At 43.1% G+C, this 26,173-nt stretch overlaps 1 protein-coding gene and 1 pseudogene across 1 annotated transcript in view; one reads left to right on the forward strand and one right to left on the reverse strand.

Moving 5' to 3' along the window:
* The window catches only part of ADTRP (androgen dependent TFPI regulating protein), a 59,092-nt gene extending 46,888 nt beyond the window's left edge, over positions 1-12,204 (reverse strand). The window contains exons 1-3 of the mRNA XM_032425002.1: positions 11,797-12,204; positions 2,019-2,153; positions 329-430 (exon numbers count right to left, since the gene is read on the reverse strand). Coding sequence (XP_032280893.1) covers positions 329-430; positions 2,019-2,153; positions 11,797-11,952 — 393 coding nt within the window. The 5' untranslated portion in view covers positions 11,953-12,204. The remainder of the gene's footprint in view (positions 1-328; positions 431-2,018; positions 2,154-11,796) is intronic.
* Positions 12,205-25,124: 12,920 nt separating this feature from the next.
* LOC116645060 lies at positions 25,125-25,233 on the forward strand (annotated as a pseudogene).
* The last annotated feature ends 940 nt before the right edge of the window (positions 25,234-26,173 follow it).

A 26,173-nucleotide genomic window follows, 5' to 3' on the forward strand; every position in this document is an offset into this window, starting at 1 on the left:
CAATGTGCGTGAGCGGGGGGAGGGACAGAGGGAGACGAAGGGGGAGACTCTCAAGCAGACTCCCTGCTGAGCATGGAGCCCAACACAGGGCTCCATCTCACAACACTTAAGATCACGACCTGAGTGGAAATCAAGAGTCGGATGCTCAACTCGCTGAGTCACCCAGGTGCCCCCTCACAGTGCTCTTTAAATAAATAGTGATGGGATGGAAAAGGAGTGAATAGGATGATGGGGACCGAGACGTTTGGAAACATAAATAAGGCACTTTGGAGTTCTTGGTACAGAGCCTGATGCCTTTCCAAGGTCACTGAATTTGCCCTTTACTCACCATTGCATGATTCAACCATACTGGAAAGATACCATCTAGGGCCTTAGGGTAAACGAGCTCTCGATCGTAGAGAAAGAGGATCCAGAATGACAAAAATACAAACTGGAAAATGAAATACAAAAATAGCATCATTAAGTCTGTTTTCCATCAGAGCTTTCTAAGTTAACAAAGGAAACTTGGAGAAATAAAAATAGAGACCAGTTTTAAAGATATCCTATAGACAGGTTATAGAAATGTAAAATGAAGACAAACTTCCTGACTGTTGAATTGCTATGTCCACACTCTGGGCATTCCAGAGAATTGGGGATCAATTATTCGTCCTCGTGGCAATCAGGGAGGATATAGATAAACAGGATTCACAGACCATTAAGTCATTTTATTTTAACCAATGACCTCTCTAGTCTAAGCTTTCACCAGGAGTACTGAGATCAGCCACATGGGGTGGTCTGAGTCTTACACTTTCCTTGCCCACCCTCTGAGTAGGCATAACAAGGGGACGCAGGGAGACTGGGAGAGGGCAGAAGTGACAAGGGCCCAGGATAATTCACAAGCTAGTTAATGAGAGTTGCATCTCCCCCTTGCTCAGAGCTTTGGAACGATCCTCATCCTCTCATGCCCCTTGGCTGTCTTATCAAAGTGTCTCTCCTCTGTGTTACAAAGTCAATGCAGAGATGGGGGAAAAAATAACCATTAATTTTCCAATCTTCCTATCTTCTTAAATTCCAAAGACTCCATTTCTAAGCCCTAAAAAAAAAAAAAAAATGAATAAACTCCATTGCTACTAAAAACCTGGTCTTTAGATGTATGGGAGTGGAGGAGGAGGTATCCTGCGAAGTAAAACTGGAATGCCAGGACTTGCTCTGTTATCTGAGAACTCGTCAGTGTTTGGGCAGTTTCATTTTGCTTTTAAGTCTGAAGTCTCAATACTGTAGGATGCAGGACAACGACAGGCGGAGGGAGGCAGTCATTTCTAAGCATAGGCCCTGCTGGGCAGCCGGCAGGCTTGATCTCAGTTTGTTTCCATTCTAACCAATGAATGAAAACAGAAGCAGTGTCATCGAAACGTGGGCAGTATCAGCAAATACGCTCACTGTCGCTGGCATATGTCGGGCCCCCTTCCAGTGTCCATTCATTCAGCAAAATGAATGAGGTACTCACTGTGCACCCCACACTAGATTATTTTGGACAGACTCTCTTGCTCTCTCCCCAATTGTCTTTTCCACGAGCCAACTCTGAAGTTCTCATACCCTCTCCCCACCCCTTTTTTTATGGTTTCCACTTGCAGAAGTAACATATGCTCATTGTAGCAAGTGAAACAAGATGTATAAAAGGGAAAATGAGTCATCTGTCTCCCCAGCACCCTGCATTCCCAGGACTCTGGTGGAGCCAAAGCTATCTTAGTTGTAGTTTGATTAAGAAAGATCCTTCAAACTTCCCCATTAGACATCCACAAGGATCTTGAATCAAACTTTTACAAAGATAAGAAGGCAGTGATAATTCTGGTCAGTAATGAGCCTTCTTTCCTGATGACACTGGGCAACATGGCGCAGTCCTCAGACAAGACATTCATGCAAATGCACTTGCTCTGATTCACAATAACGGGCACCTGAACAGCCTTGCTGCCCAGGAGAGGTGTTGTTCATCCAAATGGACATGTGTATTATATCACTAACACATCTTTGTGACTTACTGTGGAGATCGGAAAAGCCAGCGTGGTAAAAAGCAGGTCTCTGAAGGCGGTCATGAACTTAATGTCTTTTTCCCCCTTAATTCTTTTTAGCACATCTTCCATGCAGGCGACCCCGTAGAAAATGGCCTGCAAGAGCTAAATTCATTACAACAAATGAGGGCATTTTCATTTGCTTTAATTAATACATTCTTCACTGACGTAAAGCTCCATCCCTCTGGGAGCAATGTTGATTTGAGAAGGAGGGGGCTGTTGGCTGTGTTGGTTGAGAGCCAATTCAAGGGCTGGTCTTCCAGCTCAGTGGGCCCTGACCTTGCTCGCTAAAACTGATTGAGTAAAGTCGTTTAGGGGATAATAATGTGTACAGTATTTAGTGTAATGGACTCGAGCTAAAATGGAAACAAAATAAAGAGTCAGCTTAAAAGGAGAATGTAATGAGAGATACCTTAGCTGCACGGAGGTAGGCAAAACCAAATAAACAGCACAAGGGCAAAGAGCCAGACACAATGGTGGACATATTCTGGCCTCTTCCCAGGAAGAAAAAAAAAGTTAAATGCCCAGTGCTGCAATCTCATTAAAGAAGCTGGAATCAGGGTCAAGAGCGCCACAAAGGAGCTCTGTGATCTCCTGAGGGAGATTCACAAAATGGCGTCTTGCTTATCTGAGAGAGAAGCCAATGTCCTTCTCTGATTGAAAGGGGGTGCCTGAAGGCCTTACAAAGAAAATCTGGCTAAGGGAGTGATTTAAATCCACAGGGATAGAGCAGGCCAGGGGCTCTGGTGCATCACTAAGTACCATGAGGTCCTGGAGGTGAGGTCAAAGAGAAGTAGGGCCCTTTTCAGCAAAGTAAGACCAGCTAAGGGCAAAGTGCCCATTCTTACTGTTTTGCACAAATCTGTGGCTTTTGATTGAAGGCCTCATGGGTCACAATACAGAGTTATGGTTGGTTTTGATTGTACTTGCACTAGATCCCATCCTATTCCGTGAAAGCTCTGGGTACAAAAGGGGCAATCAAGACTCTGCTCTGAGAGTATGAATCAGGCAAGGTCTGGAACCTAGGGCATTGCTCTCAGGTTGGATCAGGTTGGCTATTGGGGAATGACCTCTAAGGTCTGAATTCTAGGAAAAAGAAGTTCTAGCAGAGCTGGCCTCCTCCCATTCTTTAGCCTGAAGGGGTGGGTGAGGGAGGATCCAGAGGTGAATTGGGCCAGCCATATGCCCAGCTGGGTCCTCAGACCAGCAGCACCAGTGTCACCCAAAAGCTTGTGAGAAATGCAGGACCTCAGCCCCACCCCAGACTATGGAATCAGAATCTCTGGGAGTGGGGTCCAGCAACTTGTTAACAAACTCCTTAGGTGATCCTTACATATGCTAAATTTCTGGAAACGCTCACTGGATTAGACATAAATTTATCACTGAAAATTCCTATTGACTACTCAAAGCCATAATAACAGACTTTCATTGATTTCTTGTTATATGTCAGGCTCTGATCTAGGTTTTTAAATTTCTCATCACCACTTTATGAGGTAAGTCTTATTATTGTGCTCTCTCCCAACCCATTTTACATATAAGGAAACTGAGGCATAGAGACATAAACAAACTTCCCTTAAGTCTCATGGTGGGTAAATGGGGATTCAAAACCCAGAGTCTGGTTCTTGAATCAGACTTTAAAAAAAAAAAAGTCAGGTTTCTTTTGTTTTTTTTTAATCATTTATTTGACAGAGAGAGAGTACAAGCAGGGGGAGCAGCTGAGGGAGAGGGAGAAGCAGACTCCCCACTGAGCAGAGAGCTCGACACAGGGCTTGATCCCAGGACCCCAGGACCATGACCTGAGCCAAAGGCAGATGCCCAATCAACTGAGCCACGCAGGCACCCAAAAGTCAGGTTTCTAAGAACGGTTTAGGTAAAACACCGTGGGAGGTTGGAAGAAAGGCAACTATCTCTTGGTGGGAGAATTAAAAATGACTGTGAAAAACACTGATGCCTGATTTTCAACCTATCCCCCCAGAGATTTTAATTTCCTAAGAGGTGTGGCCTGGACTTCAGGATTTCTAAAAATTCTCCCAAGTGATTCTAACTGGGACCACTAAGGTTGAGAACCAGTTGCGTAGAGGAACTTCTGTTTGGACATTTGGATCTGGCCTTCCCAATAGAGGTGGGACAGTGAAGATCCAGGGAGCGAACCCTCCTGGTGGGATGAGCTTGGAGAAAGAGAGAGAGAAGTGGAAAGTGAATGCAGGGGCAATGCCCTCATCTACAGGGCATGAGGGGCAAGGGGACAGCAAAGTAGCAAAGAATGATCAGCTGGTAGAAAACCGAGAAGGTACAAGAGTCCCATGGTCCCTGAAGGGAGGAGGAAGTTTTGAGCCAGAAGGGTGGTTCCAGAGAGGGGTGGGCAACAGTTTTACATGTCACAAAGAGGTGGCCACCCCAATACTCATCATCTACTTTTTTTAAAAATTTTTTTATTGTTATGTTAATCCCCATACATTACATCATTAGTTTTAGATATAGTTCATCATCTACTTTTGACATTCAGCCCTCGGGCTGTAGAATTTGGAGCAGTCTTTTGTACATGGATGTTAGAGGAAGTCACCTCCTCCTCCACTCTTTCCACTCCCCCAGAGCAGCTCTCACCTCATCCCTGGTTTCACTTCCAGCGGTTCAGGCCACAGCAGGCAGCTGTTTTAGTTAGGAAGGCGGGCATGGGGCCTGGGCCCTGGCGCGGAGGCCCGTGCTCTTCTATCAACAGAGCAATTAATCACGTACTGAGCACTGAGCGTCTGCCAGGTTTTCCGTCTTTGGGGAGAGGCTACCTCCACCCAGCATGTGAAGTCCGTGTGTGACCACTTTCCTTAGCAAGAGCTTCCTAGAGTCACCATGAGTCAAGCTCGTCCTAACTTTCTCTGGCTCTTCCCAAAAATGTGGAAATTGGATTGGCAGGAACGAACACATGACTCAGAGCCTCCCTGGCTTCTCCTTCAACAATAAAACTTTTCTCCACACTGCAAATTTGCCAATCACCTCTCCACCTCTCCCCACACACACTCCCACCCCCCACCGCCAGCCCCACTCACATGTATATGCTAACTGTGTACGTGGAGCAGCCTCGTCCCCACTGATCTCAATCTGCATTGACATGCCATCAACTGTATGAACAAGGAATATTTGTGGAGCCCTCACAAAGGAACTCAGGAGGGAGGCGCTAGGGTGTTGCCAAGAGAAATAAGCCAGAACTAGGGCAGAGAGGAGCCACACAGCAGAGCTGGAGGGCAAGGAGAGGGAGGCGCCATGAGCTCCTTCAATGGGGAGGTTTCTTGGAGGGCCCTGAGGACAGGTTAGTATCAACTCACCCAATGCGACATGGGTCTGCTCATCCCCTAACGACAATACAATGAAGTGTTTGTAAAACAAGCACAGAAAGAACAGTCAAGGGGGAAAATGGTAGCTATCAGGGACTGAACTGTGTCCCCTCAAAATTCTTATGTCGAAGTTATAACCTTCAGTGGTTGTATGTGGAAATAGGGTCTTTAAAGAAGTAAATACGCAAAAACAAGGTCAGTCAGGGTGGGTCCTGATCAAGTATGACTGGTGTCTTTCTAAGAAGAGGAGACTAGGATGCAGACCACATGCACCATGAGGCAGGACCACGTGAAGACACGGGGAGAAGAAAGTGGCCATCTGCAGGCCGTGGGTGGGGCTTCAGGGGAAACCGACTCTGCAGACGTCTTGATCTTGGACTTTCAGCATCTGGAACTGTGAGAAAATTAATTTCTGTTGTTTAAGTCACCCAGGCTGTGGTACTTTGCTTTGGCAGTCCGAGCAGACCAACACAGTAGTGATGAAACAAGATGGCAACAACCGGCCTCCTTTGAAGAATATCACAACAAAATGACTGTCATTTACATTTCTCAACTATTTGGGCTGCCCAAGAAAGCAGAGCTGATGGTATCTCGATCAGGGTTTATTTCAAGCTACAGCTCTGTGATTTATCTCTTCTACCAATTCTTTTCTAAGTCTGTTTGTTCCTTGTGCCTTTTTCTGAAATGTTGCTGGTCTAAGTTTGTTAGCTGGCTTCCGTTTTTGCTGCTCGCTAAAAAATTTACCACCTGGGAAGGCTGAATTACATTTTTTATAAGTAGTGCAATTTAAGAAACCATAGCTAAAGGAAATTTTGTTTTTACATTCACGTGTCTTCACAAGATTCACAAAAATCTTGAAATGATGGAAACTTCGCCTTTCTAAGTCATCAAGTTAATTTCTTTGCCTTTAAGCCAGAACCTTCTTCAACTATCTCAGGAAATGAGAATTTCTTCTATTTAAAAAATAATTCCAGAGAGGGAGATTCCACAAGTTTCCTGAACAAGACATTACAAATCTTATTGGATGAGTCAAGTCACCCAACGCCCAGCCCAGCTCTGTGCCTGACTTGAACAGGCTGGGACTTTCTTAGGTCTTGCCTTTGAAATGATGCAAGACTTGCAGTGGGAGACTATGCCAGAATAAAAGAGCAAATGGAGACTAATTGTGGTGAGTATTTTCTATAACTGTGGCAGTGAGGGTAGTTTGGGGGCAGGTAGAGGAAGTCTTTGCTAAAATAGATCTGCACTATATATGTAATAGACTGTTTCAAGCATCATTCATGTGCATTTAGCTTAAGTAAAGAACTGAGATAAAAAACACAGAAGAAATGATATGAAGAATATAGGCTGGCATGAAGAGGAGGGGGAAAAGAAAAGAGAAGAAACCAAGAGAACACTGAAGGACAGGTTGGAAAAAGAATTCTAAGAATGTTCAGCCAGGGTTGCATAGCGGCTGACCACTGGCTTCAGAGTAACAGCAGGATGGGTAGGCTGTGGGTAGGCTCCCTTACAGGTGGGCTGGGGTTCCCTAGAAAGTGACTCTGACCAGGTAGACCCAGGTTCTGGTCATTTATTCGTGCAACCAACATTCACAGAGTGCCTGTTAGGTGTCAGAGACTCAGAAACTGTATTAGACATAGTACAGGCTAGGGCGGGTTCTGTGCTCATGTGTCTTTATTAAGAAGAAGAGAGGAGAAAGAGGAGGAGGAACCCTTTCTGTATGTTTACTATTTTACATCATGTAGGTCAGGTTCCTTGGGAAACAGAAGCAGATTCTTAGATCTGCCTGCAGAGTGTTCATTGAGGAGTGCTCTCAGAACAGCTGTGAGAGGGAGGGAAAGGGGCAGGGGGAGCAGGAAAGAGCAGCAGGAAAAGATGAAAGGCAGTGCCCTTGCATGGAATCAGCTGGGCCCCAAAGGAGCTGTGGAGCTGAGCTGGCGCTTCAGAGTCGTCCTGGAGCCTGGCCTTTCTACCCCAAATCAGCCAGTCATTGGATGCAGCAACCCCAGGGAGGGCCTTGAGCCTTGTGTAGGCAGCTCCCTTCTGCTAAGGGCATTTCTGGGACAGGACCTTAGCTGTGAATCATCAGCAGCCAACACTCCTCCCGGAAGTTGGGGAATGAGTACCTTGATGCTGGGGCCATGGGGGGATCTGGGGGCCACACCAAGGCATCCACTCCATATGAGGATACTGAGGCTCAGGGATGTTAGGTAACTCACTCAAGATCACACAGCAACTGAACAGCAGAGCTAGCATTCACCCCCAGACAGCCTGGCTCCAGAAGCTGGATCTTCAATCACTGACCTCTCTACGGTGTGTAAAGAACCTACCAGAATGTCACGGTTGCCCAGTTAAGTTACAGCTATTTTATTTTGGGTGTTGGTGGTGGCAATTTCCTGCCATCAGTTGTCATCCTTTCAGCTATCTGAGAGCTGAAAACAGTGGCCTTAAGCATTTTTGTGAATAGACAGTCAAGTGTATTCCTGAGCTTAGGAGTTGAGCTTAAAGTTCCACAGATGAATGTATTCGCCTGATGATGGAAATTAAAGGTTGGCCCCAAGTGGGTCCTGTAACATAAATGGATCCCTGTCTTCTCATTGTTCGTGAGCTGCTTTGGAGTTTGGACCAGTGGAAGGTCCTCAAGGATTTCTCTTCCCCCGGTCCTGCTTTGCGATCTCTGAGGACCTATGTGATGAAGTTGCTGTTGTCAGGGTGACAGCTTGAGGAGAAAGAGGTCAGAACTGCACGAGGCTTGGGCAACTTCATGATAAATGGTGGGAAAGGTCGTGTCTCTGTTGGTTAAGGGGGGAGGGGCCACCCAGAATCTCCCCTGGAGATCCCAGTTATGTGGCACAATGTTTCAGGAGGAATTTTATTTTTAAAAAGAGGAAAACCCAGTACACTGTATAAAGCCAACAGGTTAAATTGTAGCTAAAATTCCCCTCCATCCCCACCTCCTAAGTTCCTTGAGGTCAGGGGCAGTCCCTGGATGGAAATGGAGTGGATAGAGAGGAGGGGACCCAACATTTGTGGAAGTCCCAGGCACTGGAAGCCTGAACTGACATGAGCACCCTGAGGATGTCCACAGCACTGCCATGTCTCCACACCCAGCTTCAGGGGCATCCCCATTCAGCATGACTCACTGCTCTCTGCTGGAGCCTGCCAACTCTACTCCCAGGATGGCCCCAGCGCCTGAAGGCTGTACCTGTACAGCTAAATTAGGTGGCTCCACAGTGGCCATCCTCTGGCTGGGAAGCTGGAGCATGCACCCTGCAGAGAGAGAACCCGAGCAGTGAGGCGGGTGGGCAACTCTTGCCTGGATCTAGAACCCACCAACCAAGGTGCTGTGAGGTGACCCATGTTCCACTAAATCACCTTGCCTTCTGCATGGCCTCTACTCAAAGATGAGAAACTAGAAGCTCATCACCACCCTCCTATCTTTGCTCCTCATCATCCAGTGTGAACAGCATTCTGAGAGCTTCCTGCGTGTTGAGTCATGCATCCCTCATGGCCATTCTGTGATGAGGCAGTCCTTTTATTTCTATTTGGCAGATTTGGAAACGCAAAACACAAAGAAATACCTAGCCCAGGATCATAGACCCTGGAGGTGGTAGAGCTGAGGTGCCATCCCAGAAACTCACGACAGTAGAGCTCATGCTTATAACCATGCAGCTACACAGCCTCTCTCTCCCAACAGAGAATTGGCTGCCTCTTCCCTAGGGTGGGTATACTCCCTCATTAGGCAAAAACTCAGATCTCCCCTCTCTTTTCTTTACTCTCCTTGGGCACTGGGCAGGAATTGGTCACTGTCACCAACTCTCAGTGGCACCCCTCCCATGCCACCCCCTGCCACCAATCCTGTGTGTCTTCTCTTTGAATGCTATAGGATGCTTCAAGAAGAAAATGGGGATGCTCAGAATGTTGACCTGCACTAAGGTGGATTGTGCTCTTGAAATGAGGCATAACTGATATTCAGCCAAGTAAAAATTAAAGCTATTTAAAGGGAGGGGGGTAACTTTCCTGGAGAGCAGGAAAGGGTACTGACTTCAACAAGCTTACATAAAATAAATTTAAGAGTATTACAGCCAGTTATGAGACTCTGTGCCTTTATAAATACAACTATTCACTAATAATTAATCATTAGTTAACACCAATTAATCATTAGGAAACACAACTATTAAATCAGCCCATGAGGCCTTAAGAGCGAGAAATGTTAAGGCCCAGGATCTCAGCTTGAGTAACATATTTGGAATCTATCTTTAAATTGATCCTCTGAAACACAGTCAACCCATCTTCACCAATTAGAAAACTTTGCATTAAGTCATACTTTCAAGATGGCACCTAACAGAGCCCGGAAGGGAAACAGCCACAGGTAAGCAAGGCCCTCTCTGCTCATTTCAAGAGACAAAAGATGTCAGAAGAGATAATACTGCTCAGGAAGGCAGAAAACGCCTAAGGTCAGTGCAGTCAACATACCAAGTCACTTAATTTTTCTTCTGGGGGCACTCTGCACCAGCCACTGTAGCAAATACAATGTAGAATGTTAGGAGACAAAACTCCTGTTTTAGAGCCATTTACAGTTTGATTGTGCAAGCAGGCTCATGATGTTTATAACAAAACCAAACCAAAACCAGTGCTTTGGAAAGATGAATCTGGAATCTGAGAGGTTGACGGATGGATTGCTAATAAGAGGGCAATGAAGAGATAATCTCGTCACCCAGGTACAAATTAATAAGAGCCTATAATTAGAGGGATAGTAAGATTGGGGAAGAAGGGAATGAACCTAAGGAAAGGAAAAACATAGGATTTGGTGGCTGATTCATCAGGGAAGCGAAAAGGGGATTATTACTAGGAAAGAATAGTGTCTTTGACAAGATAAGTGTTTTTTTCCATTCTTGGAAATATGAGGGCTCTGGGGCATGGAACTGAGAATGAAGAAGTCAGGGAGCTGGTTCATGGTAGTAGGTGGAAAGTCTGTTCTCAGCCATGCTTACTGTGAGGTGGGACATCCATACTGGAATTTGGTTTAGATTCCACCATCAATCCTGGCTACAGACCTCCCTGTCTTTTAGTTGACTATTTTTTTAAAAGGCTTTATTTGACAGAGAGATAGCGGAAGAGGGAACACAAGCAGGGGGAGTGGAAAAGGGAGAAACAAGCTTCCCGCTGAGCAGGGAGCCTGATGTGGGGCTCGATCCCAGGACCCTGGGATCATGACCTGAGCCGAAGGCAGACGCTTAACGACTGAGCCACCCAAGGGCCCTTAGTTGACTATTTTTAATATAAAGCCAATAGATACTCAAAGCTGAGGTTTTCACTGTATTATCCTAGCTCCAAAAAAGCATTTCTTTGTGGTTTTTTATTTGTGTGTTTGTTTTATAAAATTCTATGATTGAAAGAAAGAGTCACCTTCATAATTTCAAGTACACAAGAGCTGCCAGGGCTCAAATCTTTCAAGCCCAAATCAAAAGCCAGCAAGTGTCCAGAGAGGAGGAAGCAAAACCTCCAGGCCCCTTGGATTTGAATCTGAATTTCCCCTCCTTAGCACTGTAGAGTGTCACTTTTCCTGACCATGCATAACCTCTGCTTAGGATTGTGATTCCCAAGGATTGGAATATTTTGCCTAGTTTCTGAAATCAGAGGTTTTTATGGCACCCTACATTTTAGTTAAAAAATCTCAAACATTAATTAGCATCCCCAAAGGCTGTACTATTTTTAGCTTTTAACTTTAATATTTTTACATACTCCCAAAACAGTTTTTAAAAACCTATTTTTTTCCCATTCATTCACACTTCATTCATCAGAATGTGGTCAGCTGGGCTACAGAGACAAGAAGGAATTGAGTCATAGGATTGGTTGGTAAATTGTTGAAAATGTGTATTTGCCATTTGGTTGAGTGATTCATCCTTTAAGATGGAGCCTGAGCCTATAAAAAATTGAAGTGGGATCTGAACATGGCAAAATGTGTTTGCTTTTCTTAGATAAATCTGTGAGTCTGTGCTGGAAAATGGCATCATTCCCCCATTGGAAATTGTGCTTCCCACGCAACATACGCCACTCTGCCTTCCCTCACAGATTTCCCCAAGCAAAGTTCAAAATCCCGCTTGTGTTTGTAGTCAATCCCATGGTGAAACCATTAATTTAGTTTTTCCATTTGAGCTCATCTGAGAAGAACTCCAAGATATGATTCTTTTCAAAAGAGTGTTTAACAATTAGCACAAAAGATAGGAACCGATAACTTCTGAACTGGGTTTCTCAGAGCAAACTATCAAGTCAAAAAGAAAGCCAAAACTCACAGACAATGAAGAAGGAAGAAAGAGAATGGAATTTTGTATTTAATAAAACTCAAAGGTCATATGTGTAAAAACACTGTTACTATAGACAAAAACTTGCTTCCTGGTACGGTCATATGGACTTACCAGATTTAGCAATGTCAAATACTTCCACTGTCCGCCATTGAGAAAGATTTTGGATTTCTGCTGGTCTCTTCCTCCTTTTTGTGAGATGTAATAATTGAGAAAAATATACCAGCTCGACACAAGGAAGTGGTATATGCAGGTCCAAGTCCTCGTCATGGCTCTGACCGGGGAGTCGCGAATGACCCGGGTAGCTTTCCTCTGGTGTCCTTCTGCGGGTCACAGCCGGAGTCATAAAGCATGCCCGAGAGCTGTAAAACACACCCCTCTGGGATTTGGGAGTTCCAACAAGACTGAATTTTGCTTCTCTCATAGGCTCCCTCCCTGATAAACTTGGGAGACAGGATTATTGCTGGTTTTCAGATGCTTTCATTTAAATAATGATAAGTAATCCCCAGATTTGCATAAGTTTCAACGCTTAGGCTTTGAAAAGGAGCAGGGTGGGGGAGGCAAGATCTGCACTTTGCACTGTTTGGCTGGGGTGGGAGTTAAGGGACCTTATTGTGAAACACCAATGAACTCTAATCAATACTGTCAGGGCCATATCCTCTTCTTTCCTTTTTATCTGGACGGAACAAGGAAGTTGGAATAATACTTCTTGAGAGATTAGGATCAGGTTGATAGACTAGACGGGAGAGATTATGGGCATGTTTATGGCACAGAGGGAGGTCAGTAGAAAGGGAAAGGATATTATAATCTTGCTCCTGAGGTCTCTAGGGCCCTATAAAATCTGTAACAAACTGCTCCTCCAGGGAGCAGCCCCAAGGCTTTTTTTTTTTTTTTAGTTTTGTATCTATACCTTAGAGAACCAAAGGTTACCCAGGGTTGACCCAGATCATTTACAAGGGTGTTTCTGTGCCCTGAGAAGAAAGACGCATAGCAAGAGATCTGTGGCCAAAGAAGCATAGGAAGAGGTGTGTAGTCATGGCCCACATACCTGAGTTTAGACATTGCTGGGAGAGAGTGGGGGTCTCTGCATTGCCTTAGAGAGGACGAGAATGTGCTTAGGCTGGGCAGACTTTACAGAACCGGGCCCTGCTCAAGCTCAGCAGAAGGTACCTGAGAGAGCACTAGAAGTGTGATACCTTATGACATCACCAGCTTGTTTCCCTGGGCAACTAACTCAGAGGGTTCTGAGCAAATCCCCGAGGGAAAGGCTCCCAATGCTCTTATGTAAATCTGGAGCTGGTGCTGTTCAATGATTTAATCAGGGCTAACAAGTACTGGGAGAAAGAACTAGAGGCCACACATGGAGGGCAAAACAAAACCAAACTCACCTCCTAAGAGTCATCAAGAGAGAGGGTATATGGTGGCCAGGGGTGGGGAGAACAAACCTGAGCCAGCAGTAGAGGGTCTTCATTGAAAGTGTTCCCAAGGGAAAGGATGATCTGGCAAAGGTGACATAAAACTCTGCACAATTTCATGGCCTAGGTTAAAAGTGGAAATAGAGCAGCTCATGCTTTGACAGTGTTTATTATGTGACAGGCCTTGCTCCAAGTGCTTTATACATACTAGCTCATTTAACACTCTAAACACCAGTTTGAAGGAAGCACTGTTCTGAACCTCACTATGATGAACCTCGTTTTCAGATGGGGCTGCTAAAAGGAAGCTCAAAAAGTAGCAAGAGACGGAGGTGCAGTTTGCACTCTACCCAGTGTGCCTGACAACAAAGAAGCAATGTTTGCACTGCATACCCTTGGACTGCCTTGGCGATGTTTCTCCACCCCATGCTATACCTCTTTTATCCTCTCTCTTGCCCATGGGAAAATGCCCTCAGGAAAGGATCCGATCTGTTTTGAAACTTGGTGCACATATAACTTATTGTGCTATGTCCCCTGGGGTGTTTTCATGGTACATGCCATTATAGATTTAGGGGTTTTATCCCTTTATACAAAAATCTCAAGCCTAAGTCTGCAGATGGGTAAGAATTTGAGGCAAAAGCGAGAAAAGAGAGGAAGACAAAGACCCGAATCTCTGGAACATGTACATCCAACCCGGAAGCTGGCCTTTTAACACTTGGATTTTTTTTTCCTGCATTAATCTCAATGCCCATAGATGAAGTCTTTCATAAGTATTTATACAGTTGCGGCACCTAGGGGGCTCAGTAGGTGAAGTGTCTGACTCTTGATTTTGGTTCAGGTCATGATCTCAGGCACATGAGATCTAGCCCCACATCAGGCTCTGTGCTGGGTGTGAAGCCTGCTTAAAATTCTTTCTCTCCCTTTCCCTCGGCCCCTCCCCCCTTCAAAAAAATAGAGAGAGAGATACAGTTATTTAAACTTATTTGTACGTTGTTCAGTGTTTGATATTGGAATCCAATTGTTAACATTTTAATCTGATAACATTAATCTATCTATCTATGAGGATTTGTATATAGAAAATATGTAATTTTTTAATTCAATATATTTTCTTACAAAAATTTCCACAAAAATGTTGTCTAAAGGAAATGCTACCTTGTGGCCATGTTCACATCATAATTTGTATCTGTGGTTGAGTAACCAGATAAATGTCCATGAAGCACTTTGACCATCTGTTTCCTACTCTGAGACCAGGTGGAGCTTTGGGGAATAAAGACAGTGTCACCACTTAGGTGCATGCTATTATTAACTAATACATAATAAATCTGCTGTTAGCCAGCCTTTCTCCACTCTCCAAGTATCTGGAGGCTTCGTGTCATATCTAGGAGGAGAAGAGAATTGTTCCTAACTTAATAAAAAACTTGACAGAAATACACACTTTTTTCATGGGAAATACTAAAAATATAAACTAAACATATTTCACATTTTGAATGGAACAGATAACTTGACTATTAAAAGTAACTTTCTTTAAAACTCTCTAACTTCTGGAAGTTTAGAACACCAATCTTTAATTTCACAAATACTTATTGACTGAGCAACTGCTAATTGCCAGGTACTTACTAGGCTCTGCAGATTCCCTGGGGAATAAGAGAGATCCAATCCCTGCCCTGATGGAGTTTTTATTCTAGTAAGGGAGATGGACATTAAATAATAATACAATCAGGTGTTGATTTATAATTATGGTAGCTTCTGTGGAGGGTAACAGTGTGAGACTGGGAGTGGTCGGAGGTCAGGGAAGCTGGCCCTAGGAAGCCACCTGTGAGCAGAGCTGTCCTCTCAACACTCCCAACAAGCTCCGACTGTCCTTCCCAGTCTTTTTTTGTGAGCTCCTCTTTCTCTGCCAGTTCCTTATGTGTTCATGTTTCCCAGGGAGCTGCTTCAGCCCTCTGTCCATCTCCCTACATACTCACCCAAGTGATGCTGCCCACTATCATGGTTTCTACCATGACTTTCCAGTCTATAACCACAAATTTTATATCTGTGTTCCCAGCCCTCCCCCCATCCCCACAAAACTTCAAACATGTCTTTGACTACTTGTTGCATATTTCCCTGAATGAGTCAGATGCACCTCACACTCAAGATGTCTAAAATGAACTCACTAGTTTGTCCTAAACCTGACCTTTTGTCTCTATCCTCTGTTTTGGGGGGGATGACCCCATTGTCCAACCTGGGAATCTTCTTTGTCTCTTCTGTCTCCCTCACTGCCCAAGTCCCGCCAACTTCATCTCCCAAATCAAACTCAAGTCAGCCCTCCTCTTTCCATTCTGTCTACAACTGCCCTAGTTCAAGTCTTCCCAATCTCTTCCCAGTTGGTACTGTCTTCTAACTTGTTTTCTGGATTCTAGTCTTATCCCCAACTCCATTCTTCCCTAGGTCAGGAAATGAGTCTACCCAAAAAGCCAATCTTAACATATTCCTCCCTGGCTTAAATCCCTTTACTGTACCAATATCACCTACAGGAGAGAATCCAAGTTTCATAACTTTTTATAAACTGTCCCATCTGGCTTTGGTACTCTCTCCAGCCTCATCTGTGGTTTCATATTTTATTTCCTCCAACCACACTTGGCTAGGTCATGTGCCAGTGCTTTGCTCCTACCACCTCCTCTCCCTGATGGCCTCCTTTCAACATGTCTTTGACTGGATGTCTCATAATCATCCTCCAAAACGCAGCTCAGTTCTCTAGGAACTCTTCCCTGAACATCTCCTCAACCAAGCCATATTAAATATCCCCCTCTAGTCTTCCTTAATACCCTGTGCATCTCTGCAAATTGCGTGAGGATTATTACCGTGTTAGTCCATTCAGGGTGCTATGACAAAAATACCAGACTGGGTAGCTTATAAATGACAAAAACCTATTTCTTACAGTTCTGGAGTCTGGGAAGTCCAAGATCAAGGTGCCAGCCGACTCAGTGTCTGATGAGAGCTTCCCGGTTCATTGATGGTCATTTCTTGCTACGTCTTCATCTGTGGGAAGGGATGAGGGATCCCATCTAAGGCAATAATTCCATTTATGAGGGCTCCACCCTTGTGGTTCAATCACCTCCTTATGATCCCACCTCCTAATATCATCACTTTAAGGGTTAAGATTTCAACATATATATTTTGGAGAAACAAAACATTTAGTCCATAGCAATTAGAAATGAATCTCTTTTATGAAGTGTTATCTCTCTGGGTTCAGAGATGGTGTTTTTTTGGATTCTTAGAGCTTAGCATAGTGCTGGACACATAGTAAAAACTTAATAAATATTTGTCGAGTAGACAAATATGTATATATCAGGCATACTTGTCTACTGAACCTTACTATAAAGCCAGTTCACTCATGAAAAACATTATGTTCAAAGTGTTCAGCTGCTGATTTCTTGGGAGAAACTTGAACACTAACATGAAGATACAGCCCAGGCCCTGCAGGAACTCACAGTCAAGTGGCAGAGACAGAAATCTAAACAAAAAAAAAATTATAGCATGATGTGATAAGTACTATAATAGAGGTATGCATAACCTACTAATGGAACCTAAATTATCTTGCACATTTTCTGTCATTCTAAATATACAGAAGATTGACTTCAAGATAAATGCATTGAGTGAATCATCAGAAACTCCAGATGCCACGTAGAAGAAGATAAGGATTAATGTGATCTCACTAAGCAAAGTAGCCATGGCCACAGCATGGACAACGGTTTTGTCTAATAGAGATTATAACCCATTCCTAGGCCAGTCACAAAATGAGGAGGTACAAAAAGCAGGGGCTCAACCTGGGCTTGAGTCTACTGTGTGACCTTGGGCTGGTCAGCCATCAACCTCATTGAGGCGTTAGTTACCTCGAGTGTGAATGGGACTTGGGGTACCTAGAGTGGTGATTGTCTTGCTTCCTAAAGCCAGGACATCTACTGAACTAAGGGAGTAATTGACCAAGGCTGGCCTCTGAAGGCACTGGAGGTAAGCCACAAGCCCATAGATACACACCAACTCCCACACATACCATGGAGCCAACTAGAACGCAAGGTGTTGAAAGATGCTCCATGGTGTTGGCTACAGGTAGCACAGTGGTGTGAAGGATATCAGGATGACAGAGCTCAGAATTCTTGAGGTTATGGTTGAGGTAGGTAGACTTCACCTTCTTGAGGTTATGTGGGATCGAGTCCTGCATCGGGCTCCCTGTTCAGTGGGGAATCTGCTTCTCCCTCTGTCCCTCCTCCCTGCTTGTTTTTTCTCTCTCTCTTAAAAATAAATAAATAAAATCTTTAAAGCTAGTATACCTCCACACACCTTATAGGCTCCCTTAACTTTGCCCATGCTTCAGTAAAGAGTCCCATCATTAAATTCCCCTCCGAGTGGGCTACCTTTTCCTGCTGGAACCCTAACTGGTATAGCCAACCAGACAGTGAGTTCCTCCAGGGGAGTCTGATAACACCTCTGGGAACTCAGAACTATTCATGGTTCTAGGTAAATTCCGGATGCTGGTAAAAATCTGTTTGCAAGGATCAATTCTGGTATTGTGGTATTCTTCATATTGACCTAGGGGGTCTCTAGCCCTTGGGTTTCCTGATTATTACCACCCTAGTCACCCAGAGCTGTTTGTATTTCCCTAAAACCCCTGCTGCCTCTGACTCAGTATCACCTCACTGACTTCTAAAGGACCTCTCTCCGGTAAGAGGTAAGTGATTCTCGAAATAATTAAACATGTGTGTGATGTCCGGTTGGAGCCAAGGTGCAGGGAAAATAGGCTCTTTTTTTCAGTGGATTTTGCATCCCTAGGAGCCTTTGTCCATTTGCTGTACATGCATCTATGAGTTAGAATGAAGCATTTCATCTGTTGGGTTATTTATGCCACACCTCAGAACATTTGCTTTTCTCAGAGGTCACTGTGACTACCCTGCTTTTTAAAAACTAGAACAAACTGAGGGTTCTAGAGGGGAAGGGGGTGGGGGGATGGGTTAGCCTGGTGTTGGGTATTAAAGAGGGCACGTACTGAATGGAGCACTGGGTGTTATACGCAAACAATGAATCATGGAACACTACATCAAAAACTAATGATGTATGGTGATTAACATAACATAATAAAATTAAAAAAAAAAAAAAACTAGAACATTTATTGAAGGCCCCTTCTGAAGTCTCTTTGGTGAGAACATGTGTGGGTTTCTAGCCACAAAACCAAGCCAACTCTGAAAGACAGAGGAATCTATCCTCTTTGTTAGTCTACGAGAACTTTCCTGGCCCATCACTTTGCCTATCGCACTAGGAAACCTCATTTAAACCTGCCTTACCCTTTGCTCTGGGGGTTGGTTTTCATAGTGGAGAATGCAGCATTCTGTGCTGCTCTTCTCATATTCACTCAGAGGAGCAAAGTTCTCCTTTGGCAGTTTTTTGAAGATCCATTTTCAGTCAAGAGGCCAAAGATCTCTTCCTGTTTACCAGCACGAAATTGACACATTGTTGTAAAAGTTGAGAGCAGGAAAGAACCATTTGAGGTCAGTTAATTCAACCTCTTCATCTTTCAGAGGAGAAAATTAAAACTCAGAGAGGTTAAGGGACTTACTCCAAATCACGGAGCTATTAATGGGGGAGCAGAGACCAGAATACAAGGCTCTTAATCAGGCCAGGGAACTCTCACTGTTTCTTGAATTGTTTTGTTTTATACCCAAGTTCTAGAATTTTCAGGTGAGTTTTTCCTGCTTGAATTAGTTTGTGTCACTTGATTATGTGAAGTCTGATGAAGTTATTAAAGTAAAACTGTCTTACTAGAAATGCCCTTTTCAGTCTCCATGTCAGATTTCACGTTTTTTGCAAATATCATGTTAATCAGACATGCTTAAGTTTTTCATAAGAGAACTCAGATAGTTCCAACAGATTTTTACATCCTGAATTAATTGGCACAATTGAGAAACATATTCAGTGCTAACCAATCGGCACATTCTAGTTTCAATCTTTTGAAATTCTCATGTGAATTTCTGCTCCCCTGGGAAATTCACCATAAGAAGATCAGCAGTTAACCTCTGTTATCTTGTTTTGGCAGTCTGAATAGAAATATGTATGAGTCATGTATAGTCAGATACATAAACTTCATTTTGATTTGCTGATTTTCTATCTAATAATTATATCATTTGCTGGAAGGGGGTATTGACATCTCCAACAATAATTATGGATTTGTGTATTTCTCTTTTCAGCTCGATCAGGTTTTGCTGTATGCATTTGAGACACTTGTTTGGTACATACATCCTTAGGATTGCTATGCGTTCCTGGTGATTACTCCTTTTATCCTTATGTAATGTCTTTCTTTGCTTCTAGTAAGTTTCTTTGCTCAGATAAAGTCTACCTCACCTGATATTAATATTACCATTCCTTCTTTTTTAAATTGATGCTTACATTGTACATATTTTTTAATCTTTTTACTGCCGATCTACCTATTTTGTTGAAATTAAAGTGAATTTCTAGTAAATAGCATAGATGGGTTGTGGTGGGTTGTTTTTTTTTTAATTCACTGTGCCAATCTCTGTCTTGTTTTGTTTTGTTTTGTTTTTTCAGTCTCTGCCCTTTAATTGGTATATTTACACCATTTACATTTAAGGTAGTTGTCTACCATGTAATTATTTGTTATTCCTTGTCTCCTTTATTTCCTGTACCTCTGTTCTTCCTTTCTTGCCTTCCAGTGTATTAATTGAATACTTTTAAGTATTCTATCTTGATTAAATTATAGTGGTTTTGAGTGTATCTGTTTGTATAGTTTTCTTAGTGATTGCTCTGGGCATGGCAATATACATATATGACCTACGAGAGCCTATTGGCATTAACCTTTTACCATTTCAAATGAAGTGTGGACTCCTTGCTTCCACTTTAGTCCCTTTATTTTTCCCACCTCTAAATATCATAGTCTTGAGCACCAGATGGTGTTGTAATTTTTGTTTTATTCATTAAATATGATTTACAAAGCTTGTGAGAAGAGTTAGTCTATTGTATGTACCATAATTTTGCCCTTTACATTGGTCTTTCATCCTTTCCAATGCTTCAAGTTTCCTTCTTTTATCATCTTCCTTCAGTATGAATTACAGATGACCCTTGAACAATGCTGAGGTTAGGAATGCCAATCCCCATACAGTCTGCATGTAGCATTTGATGCTCCAAAAGCTTAACTACTAATAACCTACTATTGACTGGAAACCTTACCAACAACATAACTGTCAACTAACAAGTATTATGTATATGTATTATATATGGTGTTCTTACAATAAAGCAAGCTAGAGAAAAAAGTGTTTTTAAGAAAATCATAAGGAAGAGAAAATGCATTTATAGTACTAGTTATATATTTATTGAAAAATCTGTGTATAGGTAGGCTGGGCTAGCCAAGGGGCAGCAGCGGTGGTGGGCCTGCCCACAATGGTGATGTTCCTGCGCTTGCTGGCCTCAGCTCTGCAGCATCAGCTGTTTGGGGGCCCACAGGTGGCAACAGAAGTCTGGAGGTACAGTACAGTTGCCCCATCTACCTAGAAGTATACCACCAGCCTGTAGACATTGGCAGCTGTGGCTACTAGTGAGTGCCTGAGGTTCCAGGAGGCCACAGACCCAGGGCAGCACATAAGGAGGGATCCATGGCCAGCCCAGTAGGGGCCTGAAGCTCCCAGCTGCCCCTGAGCAGCTTCCAGAGACTAGGGCATGAAGGATCAAGAGCTCAGACTCCCTATACAATGTGGTCCTTGCCCTCTAGGCTGTTCGTTTGTTCAGCCTAGCCTCCTGCCAGTCCCAAGCACTGGACCCAACCACCCTGTTGGCACACAGGGAAACTTGCAGATCTGCCTGGTCCTAGGACCCCCAGGGGCTGCTGACAGCCTTGGTAGGCCTCCATGAGTACTCAGGGAGCAGCAGGTGGGGTCTCTGCACCAGTCACCTTTTGATCTGATCCTGTGGAGACTCAGGTGCGCAGTGGTAAATAAACATTTGTGGCCTTGCTGTCAACTCTTAAAAAAAATATCCACATTTAAGTTGATCTAGGAAGTTCAAACTGGTGTTTTTCAAGGGTCAACTGTATTTCCTTTAGCCATTTTTTAAAAGACAAGTCTGCTAGCAACAAGATTCTTAAGTTTTCCTTTTGAGAATGTCTCATTCCCCTTTCATTCTTGAAGACTTTTGTAAGATACAGAATTTACTGTTGACAGTTTTTGTCTTTCAGCACTTGAAAAATGTGCAACTTTCCTCTGGCCTTCATGGTTTCAGATGAGAAATCTGTTTTTATTTGAATTTGTGTTCCCTTATGGTTGATGTGTTTTTTCTCTCTGGTTGCTTTGATGACCTTGTCTCTACCTTTTAGAAGTGTAATTATGATGTGTTGTGGCATGGATGTCTTTGGGCTTATCATCTTTGGAGATTGTTCAACTTTGTAAATATCTTTCACAAACTTGAGAAATTTTCAGCCATTATTTTTTTTTGAATTCTCTTTTATTCCAACTCTTTTTCCACTCTCCTTCTGGGACTCCAATGACATGAATTTGGTGATTTTGTTATTGTCCCACAGTTCCCTGAGGCTCTGTTTATATATTTTTTCCTATTTTCTGTTTTTCATATTGAATAAATTCTCTTAATTAGTCTTGAAGTTCATCGATTTTATCCTCTGTTATCTCCACTCTATTATCAAGCCCAACCAGTGAGGTGTGTTGTTTTGTTTTGCTTTTTAATTTCTATTATTGTATCTTTCAGCTCTATAATTTCAACTTGGTTCTTTTTAATAATTTCTATTTCTTTGTCAATATTTTCTATTTTTCATTTGTTTCAGGAGAATTTGTAATTGTTCATTAAAGCATTTTTACAATGACTCCTTAGGATCTTTGTCAGATAATTCCAATATCTGTTTCATCTCTGTGTTGGTGTTGGTTGATTACCTTTTTTCATTCAAGTTGTGCTTTTCCTGGTACTTGGTGTGGCCAGTAATTTTCATTGTATCTTAGACATTTTGATTACTATCTTAAGAGTCTCTAAATCTTATTTAAGTCTTATTTTAGCAATCAGTCACCCTGTTTAAGTTTAGCACTCAGATCTGGCTTAACTTTTGTAGGCTATGGTTCCAGTGATTACTTAATTTCTTGAGATTTTGTAATGCCTCTTTGATGTGCTTTGTTTATCTGGTGCCACTGGAGCTCCCAGTAGGACAACCAAAAATATCTCCAGACATTTCCAAAAGTCGCCTGGGAGAATATCACCCCGAGTTGAGGAGCATTGCTCGAAAGAAGCCAGAAGAATTCAATGTCCCCAGTGTGGGACAAGCCATGATCCTGTGGGGAGGGGAGAATACATTCTCCCCCAAAGCCTCATGGGAGGACTTTGGGATCCCAGACTGTGGTTGTGTGTCCTAACTCCTCTGGCCTGGGACAAGGAAAAGGCTTGATTTGCCTCCTACTACATCTGCTCAAACTTGTACTCAGGGAGGATACTGACAATGCCTCCTATAATGAAACAGGATTTGATTTCTTGTATAACCCAGCTCAAAGGCTAATCTAGCCCAAACAAACAAGTGGTCTTTATTATGAAATTACAGCTATGAAGTTTCAAGGTGAAATCCTCTTAGCATTACATATATATGTATGCATATTCGTATTTTCTGCTTTAAGACATGCTGCCAAAGATCGTTATCAGATACATCCTTTTTGCTTGTTAGTTGGTTTTCTCCTTATTTCTACATTGCTGAGATGACATCACATGACCTTTTGAAAGTTTTGCTTTTCTGCCTGGAAACATAGGGCAGTGTTTCATAAAAGTGAGGAAAAGGTTACTATGCTTTAAAAAAATCCCCTTAACTTAAAAAAAAGAAAGAAAAGAAAGAAAGAAAGAAAGAAAGAAAGAAAGAAAGAAAGAAAGAAAGAAAGAAGAAAGAAAGAAAAAAGAAAAAAGAAAAAAGAAAAAAGAAAAAAGAAAAAGCTGCCAGATTGTTTATTGCAGAGTTGACTCATTTGGCCAAAAGGAGTTGTTTTGGCTAATCATTTACTCAGCTGCCCTCTGAATAGAAATGCCATCCTCAAACTGTATGAAAATTAAATGAAACCTCACAGAATACTTGTTTACCAAATGGCTGAAGTTTAAGGTCAAATCTGTTGGCCTCCTTGGCATTTTCTGCATGCCAAGCAAGTCTGAATTATTACATATTAATTATTCAGCTCGAATTGCTTCACATTATCTGGTTGGTGGAGGTCTATGATCATTAAGCAATTGCCACCATCCTCCTCCAGAACATTCGTGGCATTTGGAGCTACTAAAAGTAAATCCAGTATGTCTTGGAGTTCAAAATAAATCACACGCCAATACAGAATAAAATTAACCTCTCTCTCTTACCTTCAACAAAGGTAGATTTCTTTGAAACATGGCCTGCTCAGGATAAGAATGTTTTATAGACTGTGAGCTCCTGGAGATAGAAGTACAGCTGGGTTCTCACCTGACTGGAGGAAATGTCTCCTTCTGGACCTCAACTCTGGCACCAACCCTTTGTATCCTTGTCTTGAAAGAGGTAAGAGCTTTTGTCCACAATATTCTGCCTATTCCCCTTCTTTGTCCACCTTCCACAAGTCAGAGGGACTCTTGTTAAAAGGATTTGGAAAAGTCCTAATAGGGAATAAATGAAGCACAGCCACCTGTCTTCAAGGCTGTCCTCAAACCATGAGGCCTCCTTGCCAATGAATTTACTTGAAGTGCTGGGAAACTGACTTTTTTCCCCTGTTTTTGGAAACAATGATTACTTCACTGAAGGCCTGATGACATCCTCCCCCACCATAGTAGTAACATGAAAAGAGTTTTTACATAGTTTTTTGGCTCTTACTTGGCATCAGTATGAGCATCTCTGGTTCTATCAATCTGGTTGTAACTTTGAAGGTGAAGACTGGCTTAGGAGCTCAGAGAGAATGTACTGGGTCTAGAAGCCCTGGGATCAAGGGCCAAGTAGAAAAATCCAGCCCTCAGTCCTGACACTGCTGTGGTTCTGTTGTCTGCCATCAGTGATATCATTGTGGGGATGTTATGAGAAAGAGGGTGACAGAGGAAATGTCTGCAAGTTGTTGGATGATTTCGATGGCTCTCAAATTACTGTTATTTTGGTGAGGCTGCCAGCCTGCAGCTCAATGTTGGCTTCTAAAGAAGTGTGACCTCCAAAGCGAAGTGAGGCATATTTTCACACAGTGGTCAAGAGTGTGAGTTCCCAGGTCCGTGTGCCCTATTTCAAATTCTGGTTTCACTTCTTCCCACCTGTGTGCCTGTGAGCAAGTTAATGAAACTTTCTTGTCTCAGTTTCTTCAACTATAAAGTGGGGATAATAATAGTGCACAATTCATAGTGTTGCCATGCAGGGTGAATGAAACAGCACATGTGAAGTGCTAAGGATAGAGCCTATAAGGTAGTAAGTACTCAATAAGCATTAGGTCTTATCATAGAAAGTACTTGGAAAATATCTGTCCTCACAGTCACCACCTGATCAGAATGGCCATCTGGACCAGAAGTACCTCACCACCAGGAAGTATGTCTGTAGTAGCAAATTTTGCTATGTATCTTTGGTGAATGGCATGGTGGAGGTGCCTAATCTATCAACAGGTTCTCCATTGCAAGCAGCCTAACTTCTTTCCAAAAAACATTGATGGGAACAACTTTCAAATGTATTTCAGAATTGTCATAAGGGCAACATTAGCTTTTAAACTGAAGAAAAGTTATTACCCTTGACCTGGGGATTTCCATTCAGACTGTAATGACCCATAATTTCCCAATGCCCCTGCTAAGTTTGTTAGGAACTGAAAAGGGCAACTGAAATTGACCTAAAGTCCAATGTTGGTGAATTATCACTATCTTTCTCTTTGAGAGAGAAACAGAGAGAGAGAGAGCATGTGCTGGGGGTGGGGGAGGCAGGTTCATGTGGGCAAGGAAGGGTAGGAGGAAAAGCAAACACTCAGTGTTGAGCTGGTGTCTTTGTTTTAATCAAGGGGAGTGCTAAGTGATCATCAGAAATGTCTTCTAGTGCTCCCTTCTGCAGCACATATACTAAAACTGGAATGATACAGAGAAGATTAGCATGGCCCCTGCATTAGAAATGTCTTCTGGTAGCAGAGAGAAATATGGAAACAATTCAAGTATGCCTGACCGTTTACGAAATTTTGAAGCTTGAGAAAACTGATTTTGAATGCATAGCCCAAATACTATCTAGATAGAAGTATTTCCTTCTAAAGAAATGAGATAGTAGGAGTAACTGTTGGTTAATGATGAAGGTAAACGTGCATGATCCTAATGGACCATACAGAGGCCTGGGGGGAGTCCTAAGAGTTCTCTGTGTCTGTGAGGTAGAGAAATGGCCCTCAGCACCTCAGAGTTCACAGGCAGGGAAGAAAAGAGAAGACACTGCTTGGCCTTCTAGTTTCTCTCCTTCCACCTCATTCCCAGCTCAGCAGGGTGACACTGGGAAGCTGAGTTATGGATCATTGCCCAGCCCCACAGAAAAGGGAGTCCTGTATCCATGCCCAGAGTTCCTGAGATGGTGCTCTGTGAGCCCCCTCAGTGAGCTTCCCTTGAACAGACCACAAAAGAATGTTCCAGCCTCTCATCCTGGATGGGTGCTATGGACTCAGTGTCAAAATTCACATATTGAAACCCCTGCCCCCAAGGTGATGGTATCTGGGGATGGGAGCCTTTGAAAAGTAATTAGGTCATGAGGATAGAGCCCTCATGATGGGATTGGAGCTCTTATAAGAAGAGACTGGAGAGAGTTTGTTTCCTGTCTCTGCTCTCTGCTATGTGAAGAGACAATGAGAGGGTCATCTTTTGCAAACCAGGAAATGAGCTCTCACCAGACACCAGATCTGCTGACACCTTGAACTTGGACTTCCAGCTCCAGAACTGTGAGATATAGATGTCTGTTGACTCTTGGCCACCTTTTATTCAGTCTGAACTGCTAAGGCAATGGTTATATCCATTCCATCTTCCTTCCATTTCTTTAGGTGGGAAGAGCTTGCTGACAGTGTGGGATAAGCAGATGGTGGGTCCATTTGGCCTGGTGTGGATTGAGCCTGGGT

The sequence above is a fragment of the Phoca vitulina genome, unplaced genomic scaffold, assembly GCF_004348235.1.
Source record: "Phoca vitulina isolate PV1807 unplaced genomic scaffold, GSC_HSeal_1.0 scaffold31, whole genome shotgun sequence".
Taxonomy (NCBI): domain Eukaryota; kingdom Metazoa; phylum Chordata; class Mammalia; order Carnivora; family Phocidae; genus Phoca; species Phoca vitulina.